Below are 14840 nucleotides of genomic sequence, written 5' to 3'. Positions count from 1 at the left end.
CCTGCGTCTCATCCCACTGGCTAACCATAAGTCATACAAGCAATTCCCTTAGATACTCCAGTTTCCCAGTATCACCACCAGTGCCACTTGTTATGGGGATGAATGTTTATGAAAACCAATGCCACAGTAAAAGAAAAAGGGTTCTCCCGATCTCAAAGGACCAAGCCCCAAACCCAGGTCAATATAAAAATCAGATCTTATCCACAAATCACGCTGTTGCCAATCCTTCAGAATCTAAAGGTTTATTCATAAAAGAAAAGAATATAGATGAGAGCTAAAATTGGTTAAAGGGAATCAATCACATACATTAATGGCAAAGTTCTTGTTTCAGGCTTGTAGCAGTTATCGAATAAACTGCAGGTTCAAATCAAGTCTCTGTAGTACATCCACAGCTGGGATGGGTCATTCAGTCCTTTGTTCAGAGCTTCAGTTTATAGCAAAGTTCCTCCAGAGGTCAGAAGATTGGATTGAAGACAAAATGGAGATGCTGCTGCTGTCTTTTATAATCCTTTTGCCATGTGGCTTGTGCTCTCTTTGTTCCAACCACAAGCTACCCAGCACATGGCATGGAAAAACCTTAGTGTTCTGTCCATAGGCATGTCCCTGCATGCCTTGCTGAGTCACAAGGTGTATCTGCCTTCTCTTTGCATAGCTGATGGTCCTTAATGGGCCATCAAGCAGGCTAGGCAGTGCTGACGCCACATTGTCTGGGGTGTCACCCAGAAGCATAGCACCAGTTTGAAATACAGACAGTATAGAGCCAAAACTTATAATTTTAAATACAAAATGATACATGCATTTAGATAGCATAATGATAACCAGCAAATCATAACCTTTTTATAGACACCTCACACAACAACCTTTGTACAATATTTCCTCCAAATATATAACAGTGGTTGCAACAATGATCTATATGATTACAGTTTATGTCAATAACGTCACATTAGCAAATAAACAAAACCACAAACTAAGCCTAATATACTAGATAGGATTTGAATTAGCAATATCTCACCCTGACTTATGATACAATAAAGCTTGCAAATTCTGGGTTCCCCTCCCCCCTTACAAGTCCTTTGTCTTCCAGAGGTTCTTTCAGGTGTTGAGTTGTGGGGGAGTGAAGACAAATCATGATGTCACTCCTCACCTTATATAGTCTCTCTGTAGGGCGGGAATCCTTTGTTCCAAGCTAAGTTCCCAGCCCAGTTTGAGAACATAAGAACAGCCATACTGGGTCAGACCAAAGGTCCATCTAGCCAGTATCCTGTCTTCTGACAGTGGCCAATGCCAGGTGCCCCAGAGGGAATGAACAGAACAGGTAATCATCAAGTGATCCATTCTCTGTCGCCCATTGGTGATGTTGCACTGAATGTGAATATGATGCAACTGGAATATGCTTTATGCAAAAGGTCTCTTGTAAGATATCATTACAAAGCTTATAATCTACTGAGTGTGGTCATCCTATTTGTTTGCATGTATTATTTCTATATCTGAAGGTAAGAGAATAAGATATAAACTTGTATTACTGATATAAACATATTAAGTGGTAGCCATTAAGGGTGCTTCAGAATCAGTGAACTGTAAATGGCTCTGTTTACTTGCAAACCATCCTGTGGGCCAGCTCAGGAAGAATGGAGGCTGGTGTCTCACAGGACATGTGACCATGTCACATGATACTGGAATCCATCTTAAATCTCATATTTTTCCATTTAGAAGGAGGGTTGGGGACCCAGAGGGAAAAAGATTCCTGCCTTGTGCCAAAGCTATAAAAGGGGGTGGAACAGGACAAAGATGGGTGCCACTCATGAGAAAATGCCTAGTTACCACCTGAGATGGCTGCTGGAACTAACAAGGACTGTTCCAAGGGAAAGGATTGGGCCCAGACTACGAAGGAGTCTTGTCTGTGAAAGAAGCTTATTGGAACATCTCTGAGGGTGAGATATTATATGTAATCAGTTTCTTCATGTATTAGGCTTAGACTTGAGTGTTTTTGCTTTATTTTGCTTGGTGACTTACTTTGTTCTGTCTGTTATTACTTGAAACTACTTACATCCTACTTTTTATACTTAATAAAATCACTTTTGTTTATTAATGAACCCAGAGTAAGCGATTAATACCTAGGGGAGCAAACAGCTGTGCATATCTCTCTATCAGTGTTATAGAGGGTGGACAATTTATGAGTTTACCCTGTGTAAGCTTTACACAGAGTAAGATAGATTTATTTGGGTTTGGATCCCATTGGGAGCTGGGTGTCTGGGTGCTGGAGTCAGGTAACCTGCAGAGTTGTTTTCACTTAAAGCCTGCAGCTTTGGGGGCGTGGCCCAGACCCTGGGTCTATGTTGCAGCATACTAGCATGGCTAGCTCAACAAGCAGGGTTCTGGAAGTCCCAAGCTGACAGGGGAAACGGGCTCTGAGGTAATTTCAGCACATTGGGTGACAGCCCCAAGGGGATCTCTGTGACCAAACCCGTCACACCCAGCTTCTGGCAAAAAGAAGCTAGGGATTTTGAAGCACTTGGAGGAGATGAAGGTGATCAAGAACAGACAACATGGATTCAGCAAGGGCAAGTCATGCCTGATCAACCTGATTGCCTTCTGTGATGAGAAAACTGGCTCTGTGGATATGGGAAAAGCAGTGGACCTGATATAACTTGACTTTAGCAAAGCTTTTGTTATGGTCTCCCACAGAAAGTTAAAATAGTATGGATTGGATGAATGGACTATAAGGTAGATAGAAAGCTGGCTAGATTGTCAGGCTCAACGGGTAGTGATCAATGGCTTGATGTCTAGTTGGCAGCCGATATCAAGCAGAGTACCCCAGGGGTTGATCCTGGGGCCGGTTTTGTCAACATCTTCATTAATGATCTGGATGATGGGATGGATTGCACCCTCAGCAAGTTTGCAGATGACACTAAACTGTGAGGAGAGGTAGATACATTGGCGGGTAGGGATAGGGTCCAGAGTGAGCTAGACAAATTGGAGGATTGGGCCAAAAGAAATCTGATGAGGTTCAACAAGGACAAGTGCAGAGTCCTGCAGTTAGCACGGAAGAATCCCATGCACTGCTACAGGCTGGGTACCAACTGGCTAAGCAGCAGTTCTGCAGAAAAGGACCTGGGGATTACAGTGGATGAGAAGCTGGATATGAGTCAGCAGTTTGCCCTTGTTGCCAAGAAAGCTAATGGCATATTGGGCTGTATTAGTAGGAGTATTGCCAGCAGATCGAGAGAAGTGATTATTCCCCTCTATTCAGGACTGGTGAGGCCACATCTGGAGTACTGAATCCAGTTTTGGGCCCCCCACTACAGGAAGGATGTGGACAAATTGGAGAGTCCAGCGGAAAGCAATGAAAATGATCAGTGGGCTGCGGCACAAGACTTACAAGGAGAAGCTGAGGAAACTGGGCTTATTTAGTCTACAGAAGAGAAGAGTGAGGGGGGATTTGATAGCAGCCTTCAACTACCTGAAGGGCAGTTCCAAAGAGGATGGAGCTAGGCTGTTCTCAGTGGTGGCAGATGACAGAACAAGGAGCAATGGTCTCAAGTTGCAGTGGGGGAGGTCTAGGTTAGATATTAGGAAACACTATTTTACTAAGAGGGTGGTGTGGATTGCACTTTCAGCAAATTTGCGGATGATACTAAACTGGGAGGAGTGGTAGATACGCTGGAGGGGAGGGATAGGATACAGAAGGACCTAGACAAATTGGAGGATTGGGCCAAAAGAAATCTGATGAGGTTCAATAAGGATAAGTGCAGGGTCCTGCACTTAGGATGGAAGAATCCAATGCACCGCTACAGACTAGGGACCGAATGGCTAGGCAGCAGTTCTGCGGAAAAGGACCTAGGGGTGACAGTGGACGAGAAGCTGGATATGAGTCAGCAGTGTGCCCTTGTTGCCAAGAAGGCCAATGGCATTTTGGGATGTATAAGTAGGGGCATAGCGAGCAGATCGAGGGACGTGATCGTTCCCCTCTATTCGACAATGGTGAGGCCTCATCTGGAGTACTGTGTCCAGTTTTGGGCCCCACACTACAAGAAGGATGTGGATAAATTGGAGAGTCCAGCGAAGGGCAACAAAAATGATTAGGGGTCTAGAACACATGACTTATGAGGAGAGGCTGAGGGAGCTGGGATTGTTTAGCCTGTAGAAGAGAAGAATGAGGGGGGATTTGATAGCTGCTTTCAACTACCTGAAAGGGGGTTCCAAAGAGGATGGCTCTAGACTGTTCTCAATGGTAGCAGATGACAGAACGAGGAGTAATGGTCTCAAGTTGCAGTGGGGGAGGTTTAGATTGGATATTAGGAAAAACTTTTTCACTAAGAGGGTGGTGAAACACTGGAATGCATTACCTAGGGAGGTGGTAGAATCTCCTTCCTTAGAGGTTTTTAAGGTCAGGCTTGACAAGCCCTGGCTGGGATGATTTAACTGGGAATTGGTCCTGCTTCGAGCAGGGGGTTGGACTAGATGACCTTCTAGGGGTCCCTTCCAACCCTGATATTCTATGATTCTATGAAGCACTGGAATAGGTGCGATACAACCGCATTTGCTCGAACCCCTCAGACAGAGACAAACACCTACAGGATCTCTATCAAGCATTCTTACAACTACAATACCCACCTGCGGAAGTGAAGAAACAGATTGATAGAGCCAGAAGAGTTCCCAGAAGTCTCCTACTACAGGACAGGCCTAACAAAGAAAATAACAGAACGCTACTAGCCGTCACCTTCAGCCCCCAACTAAAACCCCTCCAACGCATTATTAAGGATCTACAACCTATTCTGAAGGATGACCCAACACACTCACAAATCTTGGGAGACAAACCAGTCCTTGCCTACAGACAGCCCCCCAACCTGAAGCAAATACTCACCAGCAACCACATACCACACAACATAACCACTAACCCAGGAACCTATCCTTGCAACAAAGCCCGTTGCCAACTGTGCCCACATATCTATTCAGGGGGTACCATCACAGGGCCTAATAACATCAGCCACACTATCAGAGGCTCGTTTACCTGCACATCCACCAATGTGATATATGCCATCATGTGCCAGCAATGCCTCTCTGCCGTGTACATTGGTCAAACTGGACAGTCTCTACATAAAAGAATAAATGGACACAAATCAGATGTCAAGAATTATAACATTCATAAACCAGTCGGAGAACACTTCAATCTCTCTGGTCACGCGATTACAGATATGAAAGTTGCGATATTACAACAGAAAAACTTCAAAACCAGACTCCAGAGAGAGACTGTTGAATTGGAATTCATTTGCAAATTGGATACAATTAACTTAGGCTTGAATAGAGACTGGGAGTGGCTAAGTCATTATGCAAGGTAACCTATTTCCCCTTCTTTTTTCCTCCCCCCCCCCAACGTTCTTGTTAAACCCTGGATTTGTGCTGGAAATGGCCCACCTTGATTATCATACACTTTGTAAGGAGAGTGATCACTTTAGATGAGCTATTACCAGCAGGAGAGTGGGGTGGGGGGAGAGAAAACCTTTTGTAGTGGTAAACACCCATTTTTTCATGGTTTGTGTGTATAAAAAGATCTTCTGTACTTTCCACAGTATGCATCCGATGAAGTGACCTGTAGCTCACAAAAGCTTATGCTCAAATAAATTTGTTAGTCTCTAAGGTGCCACAAGTACTCCTTTTCTTTTTGCGAATACAGACTAACACGGCTGTTACTCTGTTACCTAGGTAGGTAATGGAATCTCCATCCTTAGAGGTTTTTAAGGCCCATCCTGACAAAGCCCTGGCTGGGATGATTTGGTTGGTGCTGGTCCTGCTTTGAGCAGGGGGTTGGACTAGATGACCTCCTGAGGTCTCATCCAATTCTAATCTTCTATGATCCTATGATTCTATACCATCTTTGCCCATCCTAGCTAATAGCCATTGATGGACTACCATCCATGAATGTATGTAATTGTTTTTTGAACCCTGTTATAGTCTTGGCCTTCACATCATCCTCTGGCAAAGAGTTCCTCAGGTTGACTGTGCGTTGTGTGGAGAAATACTTTCTTTTGTATGTTTTAAACCTGCTGCCTATTAATTTCATTTGGTGACCCCCTAGTTCGTGTTTTATGAGAAGGAGTAAATAAAACTTCCTTATCTACTTTCTCCACACCAGTCAAGATTTTATAGACCTCTATCATGTACCCCCTTAATTGTTTCTTTTCCAGCCTGAAAAGTCCCAGTCTTATTAATCTCTCATCATACGGCAGCCATTCCATACTCCTAATCACTTTTGTTGCCCATTTCTGAATCTTTTCCAATTCCAAGATATCTTTTTTGAGATGAGGCGAAATCAACTGCATGCAGTATTCAAGATGTGGGCGTACCATGGATTTATATAGAGGCAATATGATATTTTCTATCTTATTGTCTATCCCTTTCTTAATGATTCCCAATATTTTGTTAGCTTTTTTGACTGCTGCTGCACATTGAGTGGATGTTTTGAAAGAACTGTCCACAATGACTCCAAGATCTCTTTCTTGAGTGAGAACACCTAATTTAGATCCCATAATTTAATATGTATAGTTGGGATTATGTTTTCCAATGTGCATTACTTTGCATTTATCAACATTGTGGAAAAATACAAGTCCCAAAATTGAGTTCAGTGTCATGTGGTCTGGTCACATGCCATTGCATGCTTCGCTGAGTCATAGCAGCCATTATCCATAGGCTGGCTGAAGCACTGGGAACAAACTTTTTCCATGGTCCATTGTCTTTACTGTTGGGCCATTAGCACTGTCTAGCTTTTTCATTTTTGTACCTGAAAGGCTAGTTGTGGATGTTTCCAACTTCACAACATCTTTCAGTAACACACACATAGCAAAATTCATAACTCCAGATACAATCCAACAAGAATGCTACTTCACAAGGCTCACTTTGTACAAAACATATCATATTTATATGACAGTGGTGAATATGGGGGTGTCAGGGTGTTGCTCTGGGGCACTAAGTGTCACACACACACCACTCTGGGAGGCAGTTTTACTGGGCTGGTGTAATGGGGCGCTTATATCTGCTGGAGGCAAATGTGAATGCAGACACATGCATAACTCAGGCTATGTCTACACTACTGCAGTAAGTTGACCTAAGTTACACTACTCCAGCTATGTGAATAACATAGCTGGAGTCGACGTAGCTTAGGTCAACTTACTGTGGTGTCTACACCACACTGGGTTGATGGGAGACACTCTCCCGTCGACTTACCTTACTCTTCTTGTTCAGGGTGGAGTATGGGGGTTGACCAGAAAGCGATCTGCGGTCAATTTGGTGGGTCTTCTAAATCGACCCCTAAGTTAGACCTGCTGAATAGACCCCTGGTGTATCGATCGCCAGAGCTTCAATCTGGCTGCAGTGTAGACATATCCTAAGTCTATGCCAGGCCACTTGCATTGACCTACCTTTGTTGTGTAGCCCTGGCCTGAGTGCTAGAGCCCCTCCTTTGGGCTGTGCAGAGCCCAGCCCCAGCTGGTCTAGGGCACCCGTCACTGAAACTATCCCAGCCTCCAGCGCTCTCTGTGTCCCACTAGGTTTTCACCCTCTCTGCGGAATGGCCTTGAGGAGAACTACTGCCGGAACCCAGATAGAGATGAGCGGGGGCCCTGGTGCTACACCACAGACCCGGCCATCCGGCACCAGAGCTGTGGCATCAAGAAGTGTGAAGATGGTGAGTAAACCCCCTTCCCCCAAGCACAGGTGCTGACTTTTCCTTTTTCTGCTCAACCCCCACTTCACCTGAGGCCCCAACCTCACTCAGCCTCTTCCCCCAAGGCCCCACCTTTGCTCCCCCTCTTTCTCCCTCCACTCTGCCCCCTCCCCGGGGCTCCTGCATACCTGCCGCTCTCTGACCTCCCCCAATTCCCCCCAACTGCCAAACAGCTGTTGGGCAGCAGCACCACCCCCATCAGCTGTTGGGCAGCAGTGTTCCCCCATTAGCTGATGAGCAGGGGCGGGAAACAGCTGTGGCCAGTATGTGCGGAGCACCCACTGTTATTTTTCTGTGGATGCTCCATCCCCAGAGCACCAACGGACTCGGCATCTATGCCCCCATGCATGGAATAGCCATCTCCCATGTGCAATGGCTGGACACCTCACTCCCTCCGTGTGCTGGCTGGATGCTCCCTCCCTCCCTGCGCGACAGCTGGTGCCTGTGCACCAGCACCCAGCCCACACTTGCCCGTTCACCCCTGCACACCGCCATGCGCATATGTGCTGGATCCAGGGTTCTACCCACAAACCCTTGCCTGGCACTAGTCTGCTTGGTGATGGTCTGTGATATGGGGGCTCTCCTGGGGGCAGAGCTAGGAGGGTTGGGGATGCTGTGGATTCTCTGGGTTCAGTGCCAATGATGCCCACCTGCATAGCTGACAGAGGCCCTCAGAGCTGCCAGCCTGTGTGTGCCCTGCCTTGCTCCATGCCTGAAGCATGACTCTCTCTTGCAGCCGTGTGCATGTTGTGTAACGGGGAAGATTACCGGGGCCTGGTGGACCACACGGAGTCCGGGCGGGAGTGCCAGCGCTGGGACCTGCAGCACCCCCACAAGCACCCATACCATCCCCACAAGTACCAGCCCTCCCTATTTGGGGCGGGGATTGCTCATCCCCCACAGAATGTTCTCAGCATGGGATGGGAACAGCCTGGCCTTTGAGGGGGTGGGGGGCTCAGGACGGAGCAGGGCTAGGTGGTGGTGGGGCAGCTCAGCACTCTGTCCAGAGCGGCGAGTTCCCCAGGGTCACTGGTTACTGCCCATGGATTGCTAGGGGCTGGGAAGCCTGAGCCCCCGCAGCACTACACAGGCCCTGCAGTGAATGCAGACCAGCCGGGAGGCATGGCACTCCGGGATGGGATGGGCACAAGCAGAGATCCTCCCTGCTGCCAGTGCTGAGCCCCCAGGCTGGCATTGCCACCTGCAGAGGAGCGCACTTGCCACTGCCCAGCCCCACCACCATGTTCAGGCAGGGTCCAGCACTGAGATTCTGTGGGTAACATGGATCCTGGCCACGTCCCCCAAACAGGGCTGGTCACTGCCAAGGGTCAGGCTGAGGCTGCACTGCAAACCCACTTCCTGAGGGTCCGAGCAGGGGGAGAACACATCCCAGAGGCTCTTGAACCAGGACAGGATCAGAACGTGGCTTTGTAAATATCATGGTTTCCCTCACCTCTCTCTGCCTCCTCCCCGTCCCACCCAGATACCCCGAGAAGGATCTGGATGACAATTACTGCCGCAACCCTGACAGCTCCGTGGGCCCCTGGTGCTACACCACGGACCCAGCCCGGGAGCGGGAGTACTGCCACCTACGCAAGTGCAGTAAGTGCTGTGTAGTGGGTGCCAATGGGAGTGTCTGGGATGTGTTTACCACACTGCTATGTTCGTATCATCGTTAACTCTCTGAGAGCAACGCTGATGTGCCCAATCTGGCTCTGGCTCTTGATGGTGTGAGGTGTAGCCACCTGGCAGGGCCACCCCGTGTCACCGTGCCCGGCTCCCTGCTCCCATGCCTCAGCGGAGTTGAGCCCTGTAGCCATGACAGACCTTTCCCCGACAATGTCCCCCTGCTGCCCCTGACCAGCACTGCTCTCTGCTCTGCCCCAGCGCAGGGGATGAGTAGCACACCAACCCCTTGTACAGCGCCCACCCCGCTGGCACTCGGGAACAAGCTCCATGCCCTTAGGGGGATTTCAGAGAGCCCATGAGGTCCAGCCTCTGGCTCACAGCCCTGAGCACTTGGCAGGGCCCTGCCTGTGAAGGGTCTGCAGCGTGACCAGTCCCCTGGCCAGCAGGCTGGTGCCAGAGTGCAAGGTGTTCCAGTGCCCACAGTATACACCACTCGTCCCTGCTCCCGGTGCTCCCAAGACAGCCCCCAGTGACGCTTGGCCTCTCCCGCTGCCCACATCTACGGAAGCAGAGAAACGTCCACACCTCACAGATACCACCACCAGCTGCTTCAAGCACAAAGGCGAAGGCTACCGGGGCAAGGTGAACGTCACCACGTCAGGGATCCCCTGCCAGCGCTGGGATGCCCAGACCCCCCACCGGCACCACTTCCAGCCTGAGGCATACGAGTGCAAGTAGGCGATGGACCACTTGGGTGTGGGGGAGGGAGGAGCTCCTTGAGGTCTATATGCTGGAGGTTCGGGGCTGGGGGGCATCCTTGTGCACAGGGAGAAGAATTCACTTTGCATCTGTGCAGGGATTGCTGGGTGGTCCTTGGGGGCTAGTTGGGGGAGGGGTCACGGGGGTCCCTGTGAGGGGGAGCTAGGTGGGGAGGGGTCACCTGGGGTCCCCATGAGGAAGGGAGCTAGCTGGAGGAGGGGTTGCCTGGGTCCCTGTGGTAGGCTAGCTGATGGGAGGGGTTTCCAGGGGTTCCTATGAGGGGGGGCTAGCTGGGGGAGGGTTCACCATTCGTCCCTATGAGATGGGGAGCTAGGTGGGGAAGGTGTCACCTGGGGTCCCTGTGGCAGGCTAGCTGTGGGAGGGGTTGCTAGAGGTTCCTCTGAATGGGGGGCTAGCTGGAGGAGGAGAGGCTGGGGTCCCTAGGGGGGCTAGTTGGGGGAGGGGTCACATGGGGTCCCTGTGTGGGGGAGCTAACTGGAGGAGGGGGTCTCTGCGGGGGCCGAGCTGGGGGGAGGGGTTGTTGGAGGTTCCTGGAGGGGTACCTGGGGGAGGGGTCACCTGTTCCCCCTCAGATGAGACCCGGCACCAGCACACAGTGCGCTAGCTGTCTGAATAAACACCCAGGGTCCTGGATGGCATGAACAGCTGTGCAGCTGTGGTTTGAGCTGGCTGGAACCAGACTCCCTGGCTCAGGTCCCAGGTGCTGCAGGCTCCCCCTGTGACCATGTACAATCCAGTCTGGCGGCTGCAGCATTGCTCCAGCTGGAGCTGGGCAAGAGGGGCTGGCTCTGCAGCCAGGAGTCACAGCATGGGAGCCAGCCTGGGGAGCCAGCCAGGGCTGGGAGTGTGGTGTGAGGCCAAGCAGGGCTTGCTGGTTCCGTGGCTGCAGGCCCTGAGCCTCCAGCACAGGTGTGACCTTGGCCCAGATGGGGTGGAGCCAACCTTGAAGGGGGGCTGCTTGTGAATGCCCATAGTCTGATGCCACAGCTTAGGGGGAGCTTAGGGGGAGCTGTCTGTGGGGGGCGATCTGAGCATCTGTATCCTTGGAAATTCCAGCCTGCAACTCACAGAAACACCTCTGTGGCTGGGCACAGCTCCGATGATGGGGGCTGGCAGCCACTGGATGCTGTGCGTTTGGCTGGGGCATTCCCAAGCTGAGCTGATATGTCTGCCAGGGACCTGCGGGAGAATTATTGCCGGAACCCTGATGGCTCAGAGGCCCCCTGGTGCTTCACCAGCCTGCCCAGCATGCGCGTCGCCTTCTGCTTCCAGATCAAACGCTGCACCGATGAGGTGGAGGTGGAGGGTGAGGACTGCCCTGGCGGGGAGGAGACACTGGGCTGCCCTGAGAGCCTACAATAATAAACCAGTGCTCACAGCCCAGTGCTCTGGAGCAACCCTACAATAACTAGTGCCCACTGCCCAGGAGCGACCCTACAATAACAAATCATCTAGTTATCTTAGGTGCCTGTACATGAATGCAAAAAGCCTGGGGAACATGCAGGAAGAATTGGAAGTCCTGGCACAGTCAGGAAACTATCATAGAATCATAGAAGATTAGAACTGGATGAGACCTCAGGAGGTCATCTAGTCCAACCTCCTGCTCAAAGCAGGACCAGCACCAACTAAATTATCCCAGCCAGGGCTTTGTCAAGCCGGGCCTTAAAAACCTCTGAGAATGGAGATTCCACCACCTCCCTAGGTAACCGATTCCAGTGTTTGACCACCCTCCTACTGAAATAATGTTTCCTAATTTCCAACCTAGACCTCTCCCACTGCAACTTGAGACCATTGCTCCTTGTTCTGTCATCTGCCACCACAGAGAACAGCTGAACTCCATCCTCTTTGGAACCTCCCTTCAGGTAGTTGAAGGCTGCTATCAAATCCTCCCTCACTCTTCTCTTCTGCAGACTAAACAAACCCAGTTCCCTCAGCCTCTCCTCGTAAGTCATGTGCCCCAGCCCACTGATCACTTTTGTTGCCCTCCACTGGACTCTCTTCAATTTGTCCACATCCTTTCTGTAGTGGGGGACCCCAAAACTGGACACAATACTCCAGATATGGCCTCACCAGAGCCGAATATAGAGGAATAATCACTCCCTCGATGCGCTGGCAATGCTCCTACTAATGCTATGATGTGATTGGAGCATTGTCATGGATGGGTATAAACTGTTCAGGAAGGACAGGCAGGGGAAGAAAAGGTGGAGGAATTGCACTATATGTAAGAGAGCAGTATGATTGCTCAGAGCTCCAGTATGAAACTGGAGAAAAAGCCTGTTGAGGGTCTTTGGGTTAAGTTTAGAGGTGAGAAAAACAAGGGTAATGTCGTGGTGGGCATCTACTATCAACCACTGGACCAGGAGGATGAGGTAGATAAGGCTTTCTTCAGACAACTAACAGAAGTTTCCAGATCACAGGCCCTGGTTCTCATTGGGGATTTCAATCACCCTGACATGTGCTGGGAGAGCAATACAGCAGTGCACAGACAATCCAGGAAGTTTTTGGAGAGTGTTGGGGACAACTTCCTATAGCAAGTGCTGGAGGAACCAACTAGGGACCATGCTTCTCTTGACTTGCTGCTCACACACAGGGAAGAATTGGTAGGGGAAGTAGAAGTAGGTGGCAACTGGGCAGCAGTGACCATGAGATGATCAAGTTCAGGATCCTGACAAAAGGAAGAAAGGAGAGCAGCAGAATATGGACCCTGGACTTCAGAAAAGCAGACTTTGACTCCCTCAGGGAACTGATGAGCAGGATCCCCTGGGAGAATAACATGAGGGGAAAAGGAGTCCAGGAGAGCTGGCTGTATTTTAAAGAAGCCTTATTGAGGGCTCAAGAACAAACCATCCCGATGTGCAGAAAGAATAGCAAATATGGCAGGCAACCAGCTTGGCTTAACAGAGAAATCTTCGGAGAGCTTAAACACAAAAAGGAAGCTTACAAGAAGTGGAAACTTGGACAGATGACTAGGGAGCAGTATAAAAATATTACTCGAGCATGCAGGGGTGTAATCTGGAAGTCCAAAACATAACTGGAGTTGCGGCTAGCAAGGGATGTGAAGGGTAACAAGAAGGGTTTCTACAGGTATGTTAGCAACAAGAAGGTCAAGGAAAGTGTGGGACCCTTACCGAATGGGGGAGACAGCCAAGTGACAGATGATGTGGGAAAAAAAAATTTTTTTTTTGCCTCGGTCTTCACAGACAAGGTCAGCTCCTAGACAGCACAGTATGGGGAGGAGGTGAGCAGCCCTCAGTGGTGAAAGAACAGGTTAAGGACTATTTAGAAAAGCTGGACCTGCACAAGTCCATAGAGCCAGATCTAATGCATCCAAGGGTGTGAGGGAGTTGGCTGATGTGATTGCAGAGCCATTGGCCATTATCTTTGAAAACTTGTGGTGATTGGGGGAGGTCCCGGACGATTGTAAAAAGGCAAATATGGTGCCTATCTTTAAAAAAGGGAAGAAGGAGAATCCCGGGAACTACAAACTGGTCAGCGTCACCTCAGTCCCTGGAAAAATCATGGAGCAGGTCATCAAGGAATCCATTTTGAAACACTTGGAGGAGATGAAGGTGATCAGGAACAGTCAAAATAGATTCACTAAGGGCAAGTCATGCCTGACCAACCTGATTGCCTTCTATAATGAGTTAATTGGCTCTGTGGATGTGGGGAAAGTGGTGGATGTGATAGATCTTGACTTTAGCCAAGCTTTTCATATGGTCTCCCACAGTATTCTTGCCAGAAAGTTAAAGAAGTATGGGCTGGATGAATGGACTCTAAGGTGGATAGAAAGCTGGCTAGATCGTCGGGCTCAACTGGTAGTGATCAGTGGCTTGATGTCTAGTTGGCAGCCGGTATCAAGTGGAGTACTCCAGGGGTCTGTCCTGGACCTGGTTTTGTTTGGGGGATTTGATAGCTGCTTTCAACTACCTGAGAGGTGGTTCCAGAGAGGATGGTTCTAGACTATTCTCAGTAGTGGAAGAGGACAGGACAAGGAGTAATGGTCTCAAGTTGCAGTGGGGGAGGTTTAGGTTGGATATTAGGAAAAACTTTTTCACTAGGAGGGTGGTGAAACACAGGAATGCGTTGCCTAGGGAGGTGGTGGAATCTCCTTCCTTAGAAGTTTTTAAGGTCAGGCTTGACAAAGCCCTGGCTGGGATGATTTAATTGGGGATGGGTCCTGCTTTTGAGCAGGGGGTTGGACTAGATGACCTCCTGAGGTCCCTTCCAACCCTGATATTCTATGATTCTATGGATGATGGGCTAGATTGCACCCTCAGCAAGTTAGTGGATGACATTCAGCTGTGGGGAGAGGTAGATATGCTGGAGGGTAGGGATAGGGTCCAGAGTGAGCTAGACAAACTGGAGGTTGGGACAAAAGAAATCTGATGAGATTCAACAAGGACAAATGCAGAGTCCTGCAGTTAGGACGGAAGAATCCCATGCTCCGCTACAGGCTGGGTACTGACTGGCTAATCTGCAGTTCTGCAGAAAAGGACCTGGGGATTACAGTGGACGAGAAGCTGGATCTGAGTCAGCAGTGTGTCCTTGTTGCCAAGAAGGCTAACAGCATACTGCACTGCATTAGTAGGAGCATTGCCGGCAGATCGAGGGAAATGATTATTCCCCTCTATTCAGCACTAGTGAGGCCACATCTGGAGTATTGCGTCCAGTTTTAGGCCCCCCATTACAGAAATGATGTGGATAAATTGAA

At 49.5% G+C, this 14840-nt stretch overlaps 1 protein-coding gene across 4 annotated transcripts in view; it reads left to right on the top strand.

Annotated features, from left to right (window-relative positions):
* The window catches only part of MST1 (macrophage stimulating 1), a 62524-nt gene that overhangs the window by 37540 nt on the left and 10144 nt on the right, over positions 1 to 14840 (top strand). The window contains exons 5-9 of one of the 4 annotated variants that reach the window (XM_084635201.1): positions 7545 to 7681; positions 8457 to 8577; positions 9204 to 9322; positions 9942 to 10083; positions 11305 to 11435. In XM_084635201.1, the coding sequence (XP_084491327.1) occupies positions 7545 to 7681; positions 8457 to 8577; positions 9204 to 9322; positions 9942 to 10083; positions 11305 to 11435 (650 nt within the window). Of the gene's footprint in view, positions 1 to 7544; positions 7682 to 8456; positions 8578 to 9203; positions 9323 to 9917; positions 10084 to 11304; positions 11436 to 14840 lie in introns of all 4 variants that reach the window. The other 3 variants (XM_084635200.1, XM_084635199.1, XM_084635202.1) reach the window with 3 other exon arrangements.

The sequence above is a fragment of the Lepidochelys olivacea genome, assembly GCF_965140295.1.
Source record: "Lepidochelys olivacea isolate rLepOli2 genome assembly, chromosome: 7".
Taxonomy (NCBI): Eukaryota; Metazoa; Chordata; order Testudines; family Cheloniidae; genus Lepidochelys; species Lepidochelys olivacea.
The sequence above is the reverse complement of the archived record's forward strand: the minus strand, read 5'-3'. Positions and strand labels throughout refer to the sequence as shown.